The sequence below is a fragment of the Choloepus didactylus genome, chromosome 5 (genome assembly GCF_015220235.1).
Source record: "Choloepus didactylus isolate mChoDid1 chromosome 5, mChoDid1.pri, whole genome shotgun sequence".
Taxonomy (NCBI): Eukaryota; Metazoa; Chordata; class Mammalia; order Pilosa; family Megalonychidae; genus Choloepus; species Choloepus didactylus.
The window spans coordinates 165104859-165125343 of record NC_051311.1 but is presented as its reverse complement, the minus strand read 5'-3'; the positions used below and the strand labels follow the sequence as shown (position 1 = coordinate 165125343).

The window sequence follows — 20485 nt, the reverse complement described above, 5'->3', positions numbered from 1 at the left end:
GTCTGGGAACTTCTTACATGCCAACAGCAGCATTCCTGTTTCCCTACCTTAGTCAACTTGCTGAGCTTTGGAGTGAAAAATGCCCAATGATCTTTTTTCATGATGTCACATTCAATCCTTTGTCCTCCTTCCCAGCCCCAGGTCACAGGGGGACATGCACATTTTAGGACTGGACCCAGGACCCTGGGGCTCTAGCTCTATCTAGGGACCTTGGGTAGGCTCACACCTTTCCCAAACCTGGGCTTTAAGACAGTGCACAGGCTTGCAGACTGATTCATGTCACACAGGTGCCTTCTGCAATTGGAACAGCCACAAAAAGGGTGGGGTGGGTGGGATGAGAGAGCGGAGTGGGCTGAGCAGCCGGGAATGGGGGCTGAGTGTCTAGGGAGACTGACTCTTCCCAGGATGACACAGGAACTCCTACAAGCCAGTGAGCACAACGGCAGCACTGCCTGCTTTTGATCAAGAGTAAGGCAGAGGGATGGGGGAGTGTGGGGCCCACTGGTATATCCAGCTGACCTGCCTCCTGCAGGTTTAAGGACCTGAACAGGAAGCACCAGCAGAACCCACAGGAGGCTGGTGTGTGCTGGCTGGCTCCAGGGCCAATCTCTGGGGTTGGGGGTCTGGGAGCCCACCTGAGGACCCCAGAGGGGAGCTCACCATGCCCTCCATGCCATGGGGCAGCAGCAGCACGATGCCGTTTTGCCGCACCCATTTGGCTTGTCCTGGGCAGATGAACTGATCGATGATGCACTGGGCCGTGTTGTGGAAGTCACCAAACTGGGCCTCCCAGAGGACCAGGGCATTGGGGCTGGCCATGGCAAAACCCAGCTCAAAGCCTGCAAACAACAAGGGTGGGAGAGAACCACACCCAGAGCATCAGCCAGCAGGCAAGGGGGTCAGCAGGCAGGGTATGGGTGTCAGTAGATGCGGTGAGGTGGGGGGGAGTGTCAGCAGGCAGGAGGGTTGGCAAGAGGCTGGTGGGGGGTATCAGCAGGTGGGGGAGAGTGTTAGCAGGTGTGGGGGTGGTAAGTAGGTGGGAAGTGTTAGCGGGGGCTGTGAGCACGTACCTACCCACACAACCCGGCCCCTCGAGTACACAGGCCCAGAACACTCACCCAGGACCCCGTACTCGGACAGGGAGCTGTTGCAGACAGTGTAGGGAGCCTGACTGGGCCAGAGGTGGTTCATAGGGATGCAGGTTCTCTTGTCGACATTTTGGTCATGGAGCACATGGTGGCGGTGGCTGCAGCAGAACAAACTGGTGAGTGGGCCAGAGCCTGGCCCTGCTCGCTGGGCTGAGGGCTCGTGTGCAGAAAAGACCAATGGACACAATCAGACCTCAGGCCCAGCCGCCGGGGCTGCTCGCCAGGCAGTGCAGGGCACGACACACCCGGCTCTTAACTGAGGCGGCACAGAGCACATCAGGACATGTGCTCCTGCAGCCCAAGACACAGGGAGCTCAGGAATCATTTTCTGGAAATGATTTTCTTCTAGAAGAGAAACCCCAGAGCCCCTGCCTTCCTGGCCCGACTCTGGCTTGAGCTCACCTGAAGGTGCCCCGCTCGACGTCCTGGCCACTGAGCCGGATGTGGATCCCCTCCTTCAGCAGTGAGCCGAAGGCCATGTACTCGGCCAGGGCCCAGTCCACTGTCCGGTTCTTCACCAGCTCGCCACGGGTTTTCAGGATGCGCTGGAGCCCTGTAAAACGCGGCGCTCACCAGCGGTCCCAGGCCCCCGTGCCCCAGCCAGGAGCTGACCTCACTGCACAGGGCCCGCTAAGGAGAAGAGCAGAGACTTCATTCATTCTTAGTTTCCGGGTTTCCTGACTGGCTGGAAAAGTGGTAAGAAGGGCTTTAATTAAAGACCTTGGGCTAAATCAAAAAGTGGTGACATTTCATCTTTTTCTTTCTTAGCTTCACGGTCAGGGTAGGGGTGGGAGAGAGGAGGAGAGGCCTTTCCTCCTTCAGCTTCTCGCCAGGCCCTGAGTGAGGCAGGGATGAAATCGCTACAGGACACAGGCTGGGGGCTGAGGCTCCTGAACGCGGAGGTGCGGATCACAGTCCTGGAGGGACGTCCTCCCTCAACTCTGCCCATCACAGCATTGGTTACCTCCATGAATGGTGAAGTTCTCCACGGGCACCGAGCTGGCAACGTTCCCTATGTGCGTCAGAATGTCCTCCGTCAGGCCCGTGGAGGGGCAGGTCATGCTCCGAGGCTGCCCGTCCAGAGTGAAGAAGCCTAGGGGAGAGATGGTCAGCCTGAGCTCCGGGGTCTGCTCAGGAAGAGCAGAGGGGCTGCACAGTCCAGAGGAGATGCCTTGCCACCTTTCAGAACCAAAATGTAGCAAACAGGAGGGATGCAATGTGGTCTGGGGCGCGGCCCCCGGCAAACACCAGTGCAGGTCTGAACCTGGGCCCAGAGAAGACGGCTTTGCTGGAACTGGATGCACAGCTGGGCCTGCGGTGGGGGAGTGTGAGCCCCACTCCGGAAAGGGGGGGTGACAGGTTGTGTCGGATTCACTAAGCAGTTTATTTGTGACCACCATGACATTTCTTCTTTCTTACTCACCAGGCCAGGGAGAGTCCAGCCAGTGCTTGATGTGCAAGATCTTCTCGTCTTTGGATCTGGCAAACGCCTCCTCGCAGATTTTATCGTACTTGGAGATCTCCTCCTGCAGGGTGATGACAGCACAGCAGCTCCAGCACTCGGCCTCGGAGCCACCTGGCCTCCCATACACTTCCACCTGGCTCGACCCTGCAGCCTCAGCCCGTTCCTCCCAACAAATAAAACCTTTAGGATGTGTGGATCTGGGAGAAGCCTATGGAAGTTCATTCCCAACAGTTTCTTCTCCACAATTGCTGGCTAGAAATCCCCCTGCTCTCCTGATCAGGCCCCTGTTCTTCCCCACCCTGAGATTCCTTCTTAAAAACAGGTCTTGTGGGTGACAGTGTGATTGTGAAGACCGTGTGGATCACACCCCCTTTATCTAGTGTATGGATGAGTAGAAAAATGGGGATAAAAACTAAAGGACAAATGGGGTGGGATGGGGGGATGATTTGGGTGTTCTTTTTTCACTTTTATTTTTTATTCTTGTTCTGGTTCTTTCTGATGTAAGGAAAATGTTCAGAGATAGACTGTGGTGATGAACGCATAACTATGTTATCATACTGTGGACAGTGGATTGTATATCATGGATGATTGGTGTGTGAATGTATTTCAATAAAACTGAATTTGATAAAAAAAAACAAAAACAAAAAAACAGGTCTTGTTCACGTGGTTCCCAGATCCACCTCTAGAAGCCCTGACTCCTGATGCTCTGTCCCTTGTCCATGCTTCAGACAGGGCTCACACACACTCCCCCTCCTCCTCTCCCGTGCCTGTCAAGCACCACTACCCAGGACCTTCCACCTTGAAACTGCACCAATGTTAACATCTGTTCACACCAGGCTGGACCCTTTTATCTGCCTCTCACCCCATACACGGCAGTCTGTGCCAGCAGAGAAAACCTACTGAGCGGCTGCCACACAGGTTGCTCTTTACCTCATCTCCAAAACACACCCTTTCCTCTGGCCAAACACTTCCTTCACGAAAGCTCCCGATGGCTCAGGAACCCGAAAAAACAATGCAATGAAATGCTGTCATTGTAAATATCTTGATGCTTTCACTTGAATTCTAGTAATTCTGCAAAAGCAAGAGCTCCCTTCTCTAAGCTCCAGCCAGCTCCAGAAAGGCCCGCTGAGGTAAGAGCTGGGAGGACCGCACCTCATACTCCGGCTGGTTGACCACGCCCTGCGACACGAGCAGCTCCGCGTACTTCTGCAGCACGGGCTTTTGCTTGCGGATCTGTTTGTACATGAGCGGCTGCGTGAACATGGGCTCGTCCATCTCATTGTGGCCGTTGCGCCGGTAGCACACCTGGGCACGCCGGGGAAAAAGCACTGTCAGAGAACCAGTGCCTCAGCCCCTCGGGGAGCAGCGCCCCAGCGGGGAGAAGACTGCAGGGCTGGGGTGCAGGGAACACGCACACCTGCTCCGTCTCTTCCTGTGCCACAATCAACAAGTCTCTTCTCTATTCTGCCTCAGTTTACCTTCTTTAGAATCAGGGCGCTGTCTCTCCTCCACATACTAGAGGTGTTCTGACTATCAAATGAGGTCAAAGCAGAAAGTGATTTGGAACATAAACTCTTTACTCATGAAACAGTCCTAGGAGAGAACCAGACTAGCCAGTTCATTGCCTGCTTCCCTATCACAGCTCTGTTAAGACGAAGCATGAGCCGGGCTGGTGGTAAGTCTGTACCATGGCTTGAACGCTCAGGAGGTGCCACACAATACTGAGTTAGAGAATTCTGAGTCAACTCAGCGGGCTAAGGGGACTGCCAAGGTGGTCCGGGAGGGGACAAAGAAGGCTGGAGGGCAACAGACGGCCCCGAAAGAGCCCCGAGGTCACTCACCAAGTCGACCACCACGTCCTTGTGGAAGGTGCTCCTCCACTCAGCCGCCACCTGGCACACGTACATCACAGCTTCGGGGTCGTCCGAGTTCACGTGGAAGATGGGGGCATTGACAACGCGGGCCACATCGGTGGGGTATGGCGAGGACCGGGCCATGCGGGGGTCTGTAGTGAAGCCGATCTGCAAGGAGCATGGCAGGCCTCGTCAGGCGAACAATCCTGCGTGGGCCGCGGTTGGAGGGACAGGGGTGGGCAGGGCTGGCACGTTTTTAAGCACCTGGGAACCAGGCCACGGCCAGGCAGGGGAGGCACACAATACGTGCTCCCTTAGTAAATAAATCCTGGACAAGTCGGTGCGGCCCTTACATTGCTTGTTTGGAATGTGAAAGTCCCCCAAATTGCACTTCAGATTTCTTCTTTTTTCTTTTTAAGTGTTTTGTTTTTTATTTTCTTCTATTTTAATAAAATGCATAAATGTTCAACATAGAGAATTTGGAAGAGAGAGTATAAAAAATTGAACAAAATTACCTATCATTCCACTAGCTATATGGTATAAATATTTTAATGTTTTCCTTTCCAGACTATTTTTTTTCTATACACACACACACGCACATACATATGCATTACATACACATGTATACATATATATTTTTAAATGTGGGATCCTATTTCTTTAATTTTTTTATTCATTTAACATTTTATTATGAGCATTTTTTCTTTGAAAAGAGAATTTAAAGGCTTCATAATACTCCCTATCAGTTAGATGTACAAGAGTTTAATTATATAGTCATCATTTTATTTAGCATTTAAAATTTTACTTTTATGAAATAGTGCGAACATCTAGAAAAGTATAATACTGAAATGATCACCTATGAACTTTTCCCTCAACATGAACAATTAACAAATTCACCAGATTTGTTTCCAGGCCTTTTTATTTTTTAGAATAAAGCAAAAGTTTTCTGCCTCAAGTGGAGCCAAAGCCTGCACTTCTCCCTGATTCTATAGCTTTACAGAGGGAACCAGCATTCTGAAATTCGAGTACGCCAATTCCAATTCCACACATCAGGGTACATATTTCATTTATCCATAAACAACAGACAGCCTTTTTAGGGTTTTTGGTTTTATATTTCAATAGAATTTCATACTTAGGAAAAAAGTTAAAAGAATAATACAAAGAACTCCCAAATACCCTCTTTACCCAGATTCGCCATTTCCCATTTTGCCCTATTTGCTTTATTATTCGTGCTCTTTCTATTACAAATACACATGCACACATTTTTCCCTGAACCATTTAGGAATAAGTCTTAGAAATACTTCAATGTGTATTTTCTAAAACAAGGACATTCCCTTTCCCAGCCACAGTGAAATTCTCAACCCCAAGCAATTCAACCCTGACTGGATGCAGATAGTGCATTTCTTTTTCTTTTCCTGTTCCCTTTTTTTTTTTTTTTTTTTTAAACAAACTGAGGGTTTGTAACCCTGCCTCAGACTAGTCTATCGGTGCCTCGGTGCCAATTTTCTAACAGTATGTGCCCACTTTATGTCTTTGTGTCACATTTTAATTAAGGTGTATACATTGTTATTTTAGGCATATGCTATTGCATACTTAATAGACTACAGTATAGTGTGAACACAACTTTCTTATGTACTGGAAAATAAAAAAAATTTGTGTGACTTGCTTTATTGCAGTATCTGCTTTATTGCAGAGGTCTAGAACTGAATCTGCAATATCTCTGAGGTACTCCTGTATTACAGAGAAGGTAGGTCTCACATCAATAATCTAAGCATCTACGTTAAGAAGCCAGAAAAATAAGATTAAATTAAACCCAAAGCAAGTAGAAGGAAAGTAGTAATAAACAGAAACCAACAAAATTACAAACAAGAAAATAAAAGAGAAATGAAACCAAAAGCTGTTTCTCTGGGGAAAAGAAAAGTTAAATTTATAGCCAGACTAACCAAGAAAAAAAGAAAAGAAACACATTACCGATATCAGGAATGGCAGAAGGGACACCACTATAGATCCTACAGACATTAAAAGGATAATACAGAATATTACAAACTTTATGTCCATAAATTCCATCACTTCAATGAAATGCACAAATTCCTTGAAGGGCACAAATTCCTGAATGGCACAAATTATTGGAGCTCACTCAAGAAGAAACAGATAACCTGAATAGTTCCCATATTTATTAAACAAATTATAGTTAAAAAACTTTCTCACAAGGAATTCTGCTTCTGGAAAGATAGGGTAGATGTAGTTTTCCCTATGCCTCCTATTAAATACAGCTCAAGACTCTGGATATTATATAAAAAACCACATGAAACTCTGCAGGTGGGTAGAAGAAGGTAGACATGCTGGGAGGAATGCCATGGCGGTGGCTCCCTGGATTTTCTTCTTCCTTAGTCGTCCCAGACTGGGTGCTGGAGAAGCCAGCAGCATGGCAAAGCCAATGGACACAGCTCAAAAGAGCCCCAAGAAAAGTCTGCTGTCTCCAGCCAAAGGAGCAGGAATGGGGCAGCCTAATGAGACCACACTTTCAGACAATAATGCTTGACTCCAGCCAAACTCCACAGAAAAAAACCTGTGGCCCCACCGCCACCAGCAAAGACCAAGTGGGAAAAGATAAAAGATGCCAACAGCGAGATGATAAAGTTGTTTGAATTAACTTACAAATATTTTAAAGCAGCCACCACAAACACTTAACAATTACACACAGGCCTGAAACAAATGAACAAAAAAAAGGAGGGGTGGGTCTTGCCAAAGAAGTAGAAGAGACAAAAAAGAGCCAAATGGAAATTTTACGACTGGGGGAGAAAAGTGGATGTGTTCTGCAACAGAGTGGAGGGGAAGCAGGGAAGAATCAACGGACTTCAAGAAAAAACAACAGAAGTCACTCAATGCGAACAGCAGGGTGAAGACAGACAGCGGGTAAAAAGGAGACGATCCCAGCCTCAGGGCCCCGTGGGGACCAAAAGAAAAGACCCGACATTTTCATCATGAGTCCCACAAGGGCGGATAAAGAGGCGGGGCTGAAGAAATAATGCCTGAACATTCCCCAAAGTTGGCAGAAGACATCGATCTACAGATTCAAGAAGCCAAGAGATGCCAAGACAATTTAATGAGGGAAAAGAGTCTCTCCACCAAACGGTGCTCAGACATCTATACAACTAAGTGTGAAAGAATGAAGTTGGATTCCTTCTTTGCACCACACAAAAACTCAAAATGGGTCACAGACATCAGCTAAAACTGTAAAATTCATAGACAAAAATGGAGTAAATCTTCATGACTTTGGGTCAGGCAAAGCCTTCTTAGATATGACACCAAAAACAGACAAAAGAAAAAATAAACAGGACTTCATCAAAATTTAATACTTTTGTTCAGTGCCTGAGATAGTCCAAATGGAGTCGAGGGATCACTCTGGTGGGCATTTTTATGCACTATATAGATGTCCCTTTTTAGGTTTTAATGTATTGGAACAGCCAGCAGCAAACACCTGAAACTATCAAACTCCAACCCAGTAGCCTTGACTCTTTCTTTTTTTTTTTTTTTAATCTTCATTTTACTGAGATATATTCACATACCATGCAGTCATACAAAACAAATCATACATTCGATTGTTCACAGTACCATTACATAGTTGTACATTCATCACCTAAATCAATCCCTGACACCTTCATTAGCACACACACAAAAATAACAAGAATAATAATTAAAGTAGCCTTGACTCTTAAAGACGATTGTATAACAATGTAGCTTACAAGGGGTGACAGTGGGATTGTAAAAACTTCGTAGATTACACTCCCTTTATCCAGTATATGGATGGATGAGTAGAAAAATGGGGACAAAACCTAAATGAAAAATAGGGTGGGATAGAGGGATGATTTGGGTGTTCTTTACTTTTTTTTTTTAATTCAGTTTTACTGAGATATATTCACATATCATACAATCTTCCATGGTGTACAATCAGCTGTTCACAGTACCATCATATAGTTGTGCATTCATCACCCCAATCTATTTTTTGAACATCTTCCTTATACCAGAAAAAGTAAAAATAAGAAAAAAAATAAAAGTAAAAAAGAATACCCAAATCACCCCCCACCCCCATTTTTCATTGCTGATGACAATGTAAAATGGTGGAGAAGCTGTGAAAGACATTTTGGCAGTTCCTGAGGAAGCTAAGTACAGAATTACCATATGATCCAGCAATCTCACTTCTAGGTATATACCCAAAAGATTTGAATGCAAGAACTCAAACAGATATTTGCACACCAATGTTCACAGTGGCATTATTCATAATTGACAAAAGGTGGAAGCAACCTAAGTGTCCATCGACTGATGAACAGATAAGTAAAATGTGGTATATACATACAAAGGAATACTATTCATAAAAAGGTATGAAGGGGAGGCGGGGCAAGATGGCAGACTGGTGAGCTGTATGTTTTAGTTACTCCTCCAGGAAAGTAGGTAAAAAGCCAGGAACTGCGTGGACTGGACACCACAGAGCAATCTGTCTTTGGGCATACTTCATACAACACTCATGAAAACGTGGAACTGCTGAGATCACCGAAATCTGTAAGTTTTTGCGGCCAGGGGACCCGCGCCCCTCCCTGCCAGGCTCAGTCCCGGGGGAGGAGGGGCTGTCAGCTCCAGGAAGGAGAAGGGAGAATTGCAGTGGCTGCTCTCATCGGAAACTCATTCTACTGATTCAAACTCCAACCATAGATAGACTGAGGCCAGACACCAGAGACTCTGAGAGCAGCCAGCCCAGCAGAGAGGAGACGGGCATAGAAGGAAAACAACACGAGAAGCTCCAAAGTAAAAGCAGAGGATTTTTGGAGTTCTGGTGAACACAGAAAGGGGAAGGGCGGAGATCAGGCCTTGAGGCGCATATGCAAATCCCGAAGCAAGGCTGATCTCTCTGCCCAGGGCACCTTTCCTTAATGGCCCTGGTTGCTTTGTCTATTAGCATTTCAATAACCCATTAGATCTCTGAGGAGGGCCGTTTTTTTTTTTTTTTTTTTAAATCCTTTTTGCTTTTTCTAAAACAATTACTCTAAGAAGCTCAATACAGAAAGCTTCAAAGAATTGAAATTTGGGCACGTCAAGTCAAGAGCAGAAATAAGAGAGCTCTGAGACAAAAGGCAATAATCCAGTGGCTGAGAAAATTCACTAAACAACACAACTTCCCAAGAAAAGGGGGGTGTCCGCTCACAGCCACCATCCTGGTGGACAGGAAACACTCCTGCCCATCGCCAGCCCCATAGCCCAGAGCTGCCCCAGACAACCCAGTGTGACGGAAGTGCTTCAAATAACAGGCACACACCACAAAACTGGGCGTGGACATTAGCCTTCCCTGCAACCTCAGCTGAATGTCCCAGAGCTGGGAAGGGGGAGCAGTGTGAATTAACAGAGCCCCATTCAGCCATCATTTGAGCAGACTGGGAGCCTCCCAACACAGCCCAGCAGCCCAGAACTGCCCTGGGGGGACGGCACTCACCTGTGACATAGCACAGTCATCCCTCAACAGAGGACCCGGGGTGCACAGCCTGGAAGAGGGGCCCACTTGCAAGTCTCAGGAGCCATACGCCAATACCAAAGACTTGTGGGTCAGTGGCAGAGACAAACTGTGGCAGGACTGAACTGAAGGATTAGACTATTGCAGTAGCTTTAAAACTCTAGGATCATCAGGGAGATTTGATTGTTAGGGCCACCCCCCCTCCCCGACTGCCCAGAAACACGCCCCACATACAGGGCAGGCAACACCAACTACACACGCAAGCTTGGGACACCAATTGGGCCCCACAAGACTCACTCCCCCACTCACCAAAAAGGCTAAGCAGGGGAGATCTGGCTTGTGGAGAACAGGTGGCTCGTGGACGCCACCTGCTGGTTAGTTAGAGAAAGTGTACTCCACGAAGCTGTAGATCTGATAAATTAGAGATAAGGACTTCAACTGGTCTACAAACCCTAAAAGAACCCTATCAAGGACAGCAAATGCCACGAGGCCAAAAACAACAGAAAATTATAAAGCATATGAAAAAACCAGACGATATGGATAACCCAAGCCCAAGCACCCAAATCAAAAGACCAGAAGAGACACACCTAGAACAGCTACTCAAAGAACTAAAGATGAACAATGAGACCCTAGTACGGGATATGAAGGAAATCAAGAAGACCCTAGAAGAGCATAAAGAAGACATTGCAAGACTAAATAAAAAAATGGATGATCTTATGGAAATTAAAGAAACTGTTGACCAAATTAAAAAGATTCTGGACACTCATAGTACAAGACTAGAGGAAGTTGAACAACGAATCAGTGACCTGGAAGATGACAGAATGGAAAATGAAAGCATAAAAGAAAGAATGGGGAAAAAAATTGAAAAACTCGAAATGGACCTCAGGGATATGATAGATAATATGAAGCGTCCGAATATAAGACTCATTGGTGTCCCAGAAGGGGAAGAAAAGGGTAAAGGTCTAGGAAGAGTATTCAAAGAAATTGTTGGGGAAAACTTCCCAAATCTTCTAAACAACATAAATACACAAATCATAAATGCTCAGCGAACTCCAAATAGAATAAATCCAAAAAAACCCACTCCGAGACATATACTGATCACACTGTCAAACATAGAAGAGAAGGAGCAAGTTCTGAAAGCAGCAAGAGAAAAGCAATTCACCACATACAAAGGAAACAGCATAAGACTAAGTAGTGACTACTCAGCAGCCACCATGGAGGCGAGAAGGCAATGGCACGATATATTTAAAATTCTGAGAGAGAGGAATTTCCAGCCAAGAATACTTTATCCAGCAAAGCTCTCCTTCAAATTTGAGGGAGAGCTTAAATTTTTCACAGACAAAGAAATGCTGAGAGAATTTGCTAACAAGAGACCTGCCCTACTGGAGATACTAAAGGGAGCCCTACAGACAGAGAAACAAAGACAGGACAGAGAGACTTGGAGAAAGGTTCAGTACTAAAGAGATTCGGTATGGGTACAATAAAGGATATTAATAGAGAGAGGGGAAAAATATGGCAAACATAATCCAAAGGATAAGATGGCCGATTCAAGAAATGCCTTCACGGTTTTAACGTTGAATGTAAATGGATTAAACTCCCCAATTAAAAGATATAGATTCGCAGAATGGATCAAAAAAAATGAACCATCAATATGTTGCATACAAGAGACTCATCTTAGACACAGGGACACAAAGAAATTGAAAGTGAAAGGATGGAAAAAATATTTCATGCAAGCTACAGCCAAAAGAAAGCAGGTGTAGCAATATTAATCTCAGATAAAATAGACTTCAAATGCAGGGATGTTTTGAGAGACAAAGAAGGCCACTACATACTAATAAAAGGGGCAACTCAGCAAGAAGAAATAACAATCGTAAATGTCTATGCACCCAATCAAGGTGCCACAAAATACATGAGAGAAACATTGGCAAAACTAAAGGAAGCAATTGATGTTTCCACAATAATTGTGGGAGACTTCAACACATCACTCTCTCCTATAGATAGATCAACCAGACAGAAGACCAATAAGGAAATTGAAAACCTAAACAATCTGATAAATGAATTAGATTTAACAGACATCTACAGGACATTACATCCCAAATCACCAGGATACACATACTTTTCTAGTGCTCACGGAACTTTCTCCAGAATAGATCATATGCTGGGACATAAAACAAGCCTCAATAAATTTAAAAAGATTGAAATCATTCAAAGCACATTCTCTGACCACAATGGAATACAATTAGAAGTCAATAACCATCAGAGACTTAGAAAATTCACAAATACCTGGAGGTTAAACAACACACTCCTAAACAATCTGTGGGTTAAAGAAGAAATAGCAAGAGAAATTGCTAAATATATAGAGACGAATGAAAATGAGAACACAACATACCAAAACCTATGGGATGCAGCAAAAGCAGTGCTAAGGGGGAAATTTATAGCACTAAACGCATATATTAAAAAGGAAGAAAGAGCCAAAATCAAAGAACTAATGGATCAACTGAAGAAGCTAGAAAATGAACAGCAAACCAATCCTAAACCAAGTAGAAGAAAAGAAATAACAAGGATTAAAGCAGAAATAAATGACATAGAGAACAAAAAAACAATAGAAAGGATAAATATCACCAAAAGTTGGTTCTTTGAGAAGATCAACAAGATTGACAAGCCCCTAGCTAGACTGACAAAATCAAAAAAGAGAGAAGACCCATATAAACAAAATAATGAATGAAAAAGGTGACATAACTGCAGATCCTGAAGAAATTAAAAAAATTATAAGAGGATATTATGAACAACTGTATGGCAACAAACTGGATAATGTAGAAGAAATGGACAATTTCCTGGAAACATATGAACAACCTAGACTGACCAGAGAAGAAATAGAAGACCTCAACCAACCCATCACAAGCAAAGAGATCCAATCAGTCATCAAAAATCTTCCCACAAATAAATGCCCAGGGCCAGATGGCTTCACAGGGGAATTCTACCAAACTTTCCAGAAAGAACTGACACCAATCTTACTCAAACTCTTTCAAAACATTGAAAAAAATGGAACACTACCTAACTCATTTTATGAAGCTAACATCAATCTAATACCAAAACCAGGCAAAGATGCTACAAAAAAGGAAAACTACCGGCCAATCTCCCTAATGAATATAGATGCAAAAATCCTCAACAAAATACTTGCAAATCGAATCCAAAGACACATTAAAAAAATCATACACCATGACCAAGTGGGGTTCATTCCAGGCATGCAAGGATGGTTCAACATCAGAAAAAACAATCAATGTATTACAACACATTAAAAACTCGAAAGGGAAAAATCAATTGATCATCTCAATAGATGCTGAAAAAGCATTTGACAAAATCCAACATCCCTTTTTGATAAAAACACTTCAAAAGGTAGGAATTGAAGGAAACTTCCTCAACATGATAAAGAGCATATATGAAAAACCCACAGCCAGCATAGTACTCAATGGTGAGAGACTGAAAGCCTTCCCTCTAAGATCAGGAACAAGACAAGGATGCCCGCTGTCACCACTGTTATTCAACATTGTGCTGGAAGTGCTAGCCAGGGCAATCCGGCAAGACAAAGAAATAAAAGGCATCCAAATTGGAAAAGAAGAAGTAAAACTGTCATTGTTTGCAGATGATATGATCTTATATCTAGAAAACCCTGAGAAATCAACGATACACCTACTAGAGCTAATAAACAAATTTAGCAAAGTAGCGGGATACAAGATTAATGCACATAAGTCAGTAATGTTTCTATATGCTAGAAATGAACAAACTGAAGAGACACTCAAGAAAAAGATACCATTTTCAATAGCAACTAAAAAAATCAAGTACCTAGGAATCAACTTAACCAAAGATGTAAAAGACCTATACAAAGAAAACTACATAACTCTACTAAAAGAAATAGAAGGGGACCTTAAAAGATGGAAAAATATTCCATGTTCATGGATAGGAAGGCTAAATGTCATTAAGATGTCAATTCTACCCAAACTCATCTACAGATTCAATGCAATCCCAATCAAAATTCCAACAACCTACTTTGCAGACTTGGAAAAGCTAGTTATCAAATTTATTTGGAAAGGGAAGATGCCTCGAATTGCTAAAGACACTCTAAAAAAGAAAAACGAAGTGGGAGGACTTACACTCCCTGACTTTGAAGCTTATTATAAAGCCACAGTTGCCAAAACAGCATGGTACTGGCACAAAGATAGACATATAGATCAATGGAATCGAATTGAGAATTCAGAGATAGACCCTCAGATCTATGGCCGACTGATCTTTGATAAGGCCCCCAAAGTCACCGAACTGAGCCATAATGGTCTTTTCAACAAATGGGGCTGGGAGAGTTGGATATCCATATCCAAAAGAATGAAAGAGGACCCCTACCTCACCCCCTACACAAAAATTAACTCAAAATGGACCAAAGATCTCAATATAAAAGAAAGTACCATAAAACTCCTAGAAGATAATGTAGGAAAACATCTTCAAGACCTTGTATTAGGAGGCCACTTCCTAGACTTTACACCCAAAGCACAAGCAACAAAAGAGAAAATAGATAAATGGGAACTCCTCAAGCTTAGAAGTTTCTGCACCTCAAAGGAATTTCTCAAAAAGGTAAAGAGGCAGCCAACTCAATGGGAAAAAATTTTTGGAAACCATGTATCTGACAAAAGACTGATATCTTGCATATACAAAGAAATCCTACAACTCAATGACAATAGTACAGACAGCCCAATTATAAAATGGGCAAAAGATATGAAAAGACAGTTCTCTGAAGAGGAAATACAAATGACCAAGAAACACATGAAAAAATGTTCAGCTTCACTAGCTATTAGAGAGATGCAAATTAAGACCACAATGAGATACCATCTAACACCGGTTAGAATGGCTGCCATTAAACAAACAGGAAACTACAAATGCTGGAGGGGATGTGGAGAAATTGGAACTCTTATTCATTGTTGGTGGGACTGTATAATGGTTCAGCCACTCTGGAAGTCAGTCTGGCAGTTCCTTAGAAAACTAGATATAGAGCTACCATTCGATCCAGCGATTGCACTCCTCGGTATATACCCGGAAGATCGGAAAGCAGTGACACGAACAGATATCTGCACGCCAATGTTCATAGCAGCATTATTCACAATTGCCAAGAGATGGAAACAACCCAAATGTCCTTCAACAGATGAGTGGATAAATAAAATGTGGTATATACACACGATGGAATACTACGCGGCAGTAAGAAGGAACGATCTGGTGAAACATATGACAACATGGATGAACCTTGAAGACATAATGCTGAGCGAAATAAGCCAGGCACAAAAAGAGAAATATTATATGCTACCACTAATGTGAACTTTGAAAAATGTAAAACAAATGGTTTATAATGTAGAATGTAGGGGAACTAGCAGTAGAGAGCAATTAAGGAAGGGGGAACAATAATCCAGGAAGAACAGATAAGCTATTTAACGTTCTGGGGATGCCCAGAAATGACTATGGTCTGTTAATTTCTGATGGTTGTAGTAGGAACAAGTTCACTGAAATGTTGCTATATTATGTAACTTTCTTGGGGTAAAGTAGGAACATGTTGGAAGTTAAGCAGTTATCTTAGGTTAGTTGTCTTTTTCTTACTCCCTTGCTATGGTCTCTTTGAAATGCTCTTTTATTGTATGTTTGTTTTCTTTTTAACTTTTTTTTTCATACAGGTGATTTGAAAAAAGAAGGGAAAGTTAAAAAAAAAAAAAAAAAAAAAAGAAAAAAGACAAACAAGGGGAAAAAAAAAAAAAAAGATGTAGTGCCCCCTTGAGGAGCCTGTGGAGAATGCAGGGGTATTCGCCTACCCCACCTCCATGGTTGCTAACATGACCACAGACATAGGGGACTGGTGGTTTGATGGGTTGAGCCCTCTACCATAAGTTTTACCCTTGGGAAGACGGTTGCTGCAAAGGAGAGGCTAGGCCTCCCTGTATTTGTGCCTAAGAGTCTCCTCCTGAATGCCTCTTTGTTGCTCAGTTGTGGCCCTCTCTCTCTGGCTAAGCCAACTTGAAAGGTGAAATCACTGCCCTCCCCCCTACGTGGGATCAGACACCCAGGGAAGTGAATCTCCCTGGCAACGTGGAATATGACTCCCAGGGAGGAATGTAGACCTGGCACCGTGGGACGGAGAACATCTTCTTGACCAAAAGGGGGATGTGAAAGGAAATGAAATAAGCTTCAGTGGCAGAGAGATTCCAAAAGGAGCCGAGAGGTCACTCTGGTGGGCACTCTTATGCACACTTTAGACAACCCTTTTTAGGTTCTAAAGAATTGGGGTAGCTGGTGGTGGATACCTGAAACTATCAAACTACAACCCAGAACCCATGAATCTCGAAGACAGTTGTATAAAAATGTAGCTTATGAGGGGTGACAATGGGATTGGGAAAGCCATAAGGACCAAACACCACTTTGTCTAGTTTATGGATGGATGTGTAGAAAAGTAGGGGAGGGAAACAGACAGACAAAGGTACCCAGTGTTCTTTTTTACTTCAATTGCTCTTTTTCACTCTAATTATTATTCTTGTTATTTTTGTGTGTGTGCTAATGAAGGTGTCAGGGATTGATTTAGGTGATGAATGTACAACTATGTAATGGTACTGTAAACAATCGAAAGTACAATTTGTTTTGTATGACTGCGTGGTATGTGAATATATCTCAATAAAATGATGATTTAAAAAAAAAAAAAAAAAAAAAAAAAAGGTATGAAGTTCTAATACATGTAGCAACATGGATGAACATTGAAGACATTATGTTGAGTGCAATAAGGTGGACACAAAAGGACAAATACTGTATGAGCTTACTGATATGAAATAATTAGAATAAGCAAACTCATAGTCAGAATCTAGAATACAGATTAGCAGGGGCCAGGGTAGGAATGAGGAGCTAAGGCTTAAATTTACAGAGTTTCTATTTGTGTTGACTGAAAAGTTTTGTGCTGGGTGGTACCGATGGCAGCACAACATTGTGGGTATAATTAACAGCATTGAATTAGTTATGTGCATGTGGTTAAAAGGAGAAATTTTGGGTCATATATATGTTACTACAATAAAAAATTAAAAAAATTACATAGGACTGTACAACACAGTGAACCCTATGGTATACGATGGATTATAGTTAATAGTACAGTTATAAAAGTGTTTTTTCATGATTTGTAACAAATGTAGCACAGAATGCAAGGTGTTAATACTAGGGTGAGATATGGGAACTCTGTATTTTATGCATGACTTTTCCGTAAACCCACAACTTTCCTAATAAAAAAATCTATCATAAATTTAAAATATTATTTTACCTTTTTCAGAGTTCACGTTAGTGATAATATACAATATCTCTTTTTTTGTGCCTGGTGTATTTCACTCAACATTATGTCGTCAACGTTCATCCATGTTGTCGTATATTTCATGACTTGTTCCTTCTTACTGCTGCATAATATTGCATTGTGTGTATATACCACATTTTGTTTATCTACTCATCTGTTAAAGGGCATTTGGATTGTTGCCATTTCTAGGCAATTATGAATAATGCTACTATGAACATCGGTATGCAAACATCTGTTCAGGTCACTGCTGTCAGGTCTTCTGGGTATATACTGAAAAGTGAAATTGCTGGATCAAAGGGTAACTCAATATCTATTTTTCTAAGGAACTACCAGACTGTCTTCCAGAGTGGCTGTACCATTATACAATCATAGATTTAAATATAAAACCTAAAATTATAAAACTTCCAGAAGATAGGAGAAAATCTTTGTAACTTTGGGTTAGGCAAAAACTTTTTAGGTCCAATAAGAAAAACATGATTTTTAAAAGAATTAATGCATAAATTGGAGTTCATCAAAATTTAAAACCTGTGCTCAGTTGAAAGATACTGTAAGAGAATGAAGACAAGCCACACATTGGGAAAAAATATTTGCAAAACACTATCTGATCAAAGACCTGTATCCAGAATATATAAAGAACTCTCAAAACTCAATACAACAAACCCAAAGAAAACAGACAAATCCTTCACTAGAGAAACTACATGAACAGATCATCAATAAGCACGAGAAGATGGTCAACATCTTTAGTCATTAGGGAAATGCGAATTTAAACCACAATGAGGTACCACTTCACACTTCACAGAATGGCTAAAATAATAAAAACAGTGATAACCCTCCCATGTTGGTGGGAATGCAGAGCAACTGGAACTCTCATCCATAGCTGGTAGAAATGCAAAATAATATAGACATTTTGGAAAACAGTTTGGCAGTTTCTTATAAAGTAGAACATATATTTAATGTATACCCAGAAATTTCACTTCTAGGTATTTACAAAGAGTCATGAAAACTTATGCTTATACCAAAACTTGTGTGCACATGTTCATAGTGGCTTTATCCATAATTACCAAAAACTGGAAACAATTCAGATGTCCTTCAATGGGGGAATGGTACAAAAGCTGTGGTATATCCATACAAGCGAACACTTGTAAGCAATCAAAAGGAACAAACCATAGCTACACACAACATAGGTGACTCTCAAGTGTGTTATGCTGAGTAAGCACAACTGGAGTAAAAGGCTACAAACTGTGCATCTCCATTCATTAGACTGGAAAAGGCAAACTTCTGGTGTTTGCCAGAGGCTGGGGAGTGAAGAGGGAATGACTACAAAGGGGAATGAAGGAATATTTTTTGGGGTGATTAAACTTTTTGTATATTTTGATTGTGGCAGTGTTTACATGATACACAATTGTCAGAACTCAGAGAAATCGACACCAAAATGGGTGAGCTTTACTATATATCAACTATAACTCAATAAAATGAAACCAAAAAAATTTTAATGCTTGAAACCAAAAACAATTTTAATGCTTGATTTAGCAGTTGTCTCTCCGTTTAATCTTGTTAGTTGTACCCCAACATTCTGAACTTTGAGTTTCGGATTTCTGAAACAGAATCCTGATTCTGATGTGCAGTGGTGTAACTCTTCTAAGCTTTGGACCACCTGCCAAAGCTTCCTTCTGCCACTGATAAAAGTGCTGAGCCCAAGAGGGCCACGGGGAGAACATGGGTGTGGCTAATCCCAAACTATGACACAACGCTTTCTGAAAATGAATGTTTAAATTAGATAAGCCACATAACTACACTAACTGCCCATAACACATTTCTCCACAATATCCAGAAAGAGGCTAGGAGGCACTTGCCTAGGGACTGGTGGGCTTCCTGGCTCTGAGGCCCTCTCCTCACCTAGGCTAATAATCTATCCCAGTTTTCTCCCAGGGATTGACAGACATTCCCTGGTCTTCAGTCTCCATAACCCATCTGGTTATTCCTTAAGACAACATCTAAGATGTCTCTCCTATCTGCCAGGGTTCGTTAAGAGATTAATAAATAGGTTCTGTCGTCAGAGTAAATAATCTCTCTAAACTTCCTGGGATGTAATTCACCCGATCCTAGCAACTTTATGCATGGCAAGCTTTTTCATTTGTCTTAAACAAAACAAAATAAAACAAAACAAAAAATTTACCCTTCTGTCTTGGGTTTCGGATCCTTGTTGGATTCTCCTGTTAATATTTCAGTCTCCACCCACAAGCAGTGAGGCCGTCCTGCTCTTGGTCATCTCTTTCCTTAAAATACAGTTCAGTGGCTTTCTTTTTTTTTTTTTTTTTTTTGGCCTTTCTCTTTGGCATTTTAAAAAAAGTTTTCCTAATACTGCAGGAAAGCAGATCAAATATTGTCTCTGTCATTTCCCTCAAGAAAGCTATTTAATCTCTCCGCTCCTTAGTTTTCTTTCTGTGAAATGAGAACACTGTCTCCCCCGTGCACAGGTGACAACTATGGTTCAAGCTGATGTTTATGAAGGGCCAAAATCCAGTGATGGGAACGGAGCAGGCACTTAGAAGTGGAGCCTGTGCTGTTTTGACTTGATGTATTCACCATTGATAACGTTCTTCCGTTTTTGGGTATCTGACCTTTTAAACGCTGAGCTCTTCAGCATTTACTACATAGTGACCACCACATTGATTTATTTGTGAAGAAAAATTTCCCCCTTCTTCTTTATTTCTTACTGGGACAAATACAACTATTTCGCTGTCCCCTCTAATCCATTCTACATGTAGCTAGGCCTCCCTATAATTGTGCCTAAGAGCCTCCTCCCGAATGTCTCTTTGTTGCTCAGATGTGGCCCTCTCTCTCTGGCTAAGCCAACTTGAAAGGTGAAATCACTGCCCTCCCCTCTACGTGGGATCAGACACCCAGGGGAGTGAATCTCCCTGGCAATGTGGAATATGACTCCCGGGGAGGAATGTAGACCCGGCATCGTGGGATGGAGAACATCTTCTTGACCAAAAGGGGGATGTGAAAGGAAATGAAATAAGCTTCAGTGGCAGAGAGATTCCAAAAGGGGCCGAGAGGTCACTCTGGTGGGCACTCTTACGCACAATATAGACAACCCTTTTTAGGTTCTAATGAATTGGGGTAGCTGGTGGTGGATACCTGAAACTATCAAACTAC

The 20485-nt window shown here is 42.6% G+C and overlaps 1 protein-coding gene across 4 annotated transcripts in view; it reads right to left on the bottom strand.

Moving 5' to 3' along the window:
- Window positions 1-20485, bottom strand: part of OGDH (oxoglutarate dehydrogenase) — a 97341-nt gene that overhangs the window by 5137 nt on the left and 71719 nt on the right. For all 4 annotated transcript variants that reach the window (XM_037837251.1, XM_037837253.1, XM_037837254.1 and 1 more), the window contains 7 exons: window positions 4455-4634; window positions 3766-3918; window positions 2572-2674; window positions 2113-2241; window positions 1551-1701; window positions 1119-1246; window positions 661-839 (listed from right to left, as the gene is read on the bottom strand). In XM_037837251.1, coding sequence (XP_037693179.1) covers window positions 661-839; window positions 1119-1246; window positions 1551-1701; window positions 2113-2241; window positions 2572-2674; window positions 3766-3918; window positions 4455-4634 — 1023 coding nt within the window. The remainder of the gene's footprint in view (window positions 1-660; window positions 840-1118; window positions 1247-1550; window positions 1702-2112; window positions 2242-2571; window positions 2675-3765; window positions 3919-4454; window positions 4635-20485) is intronic.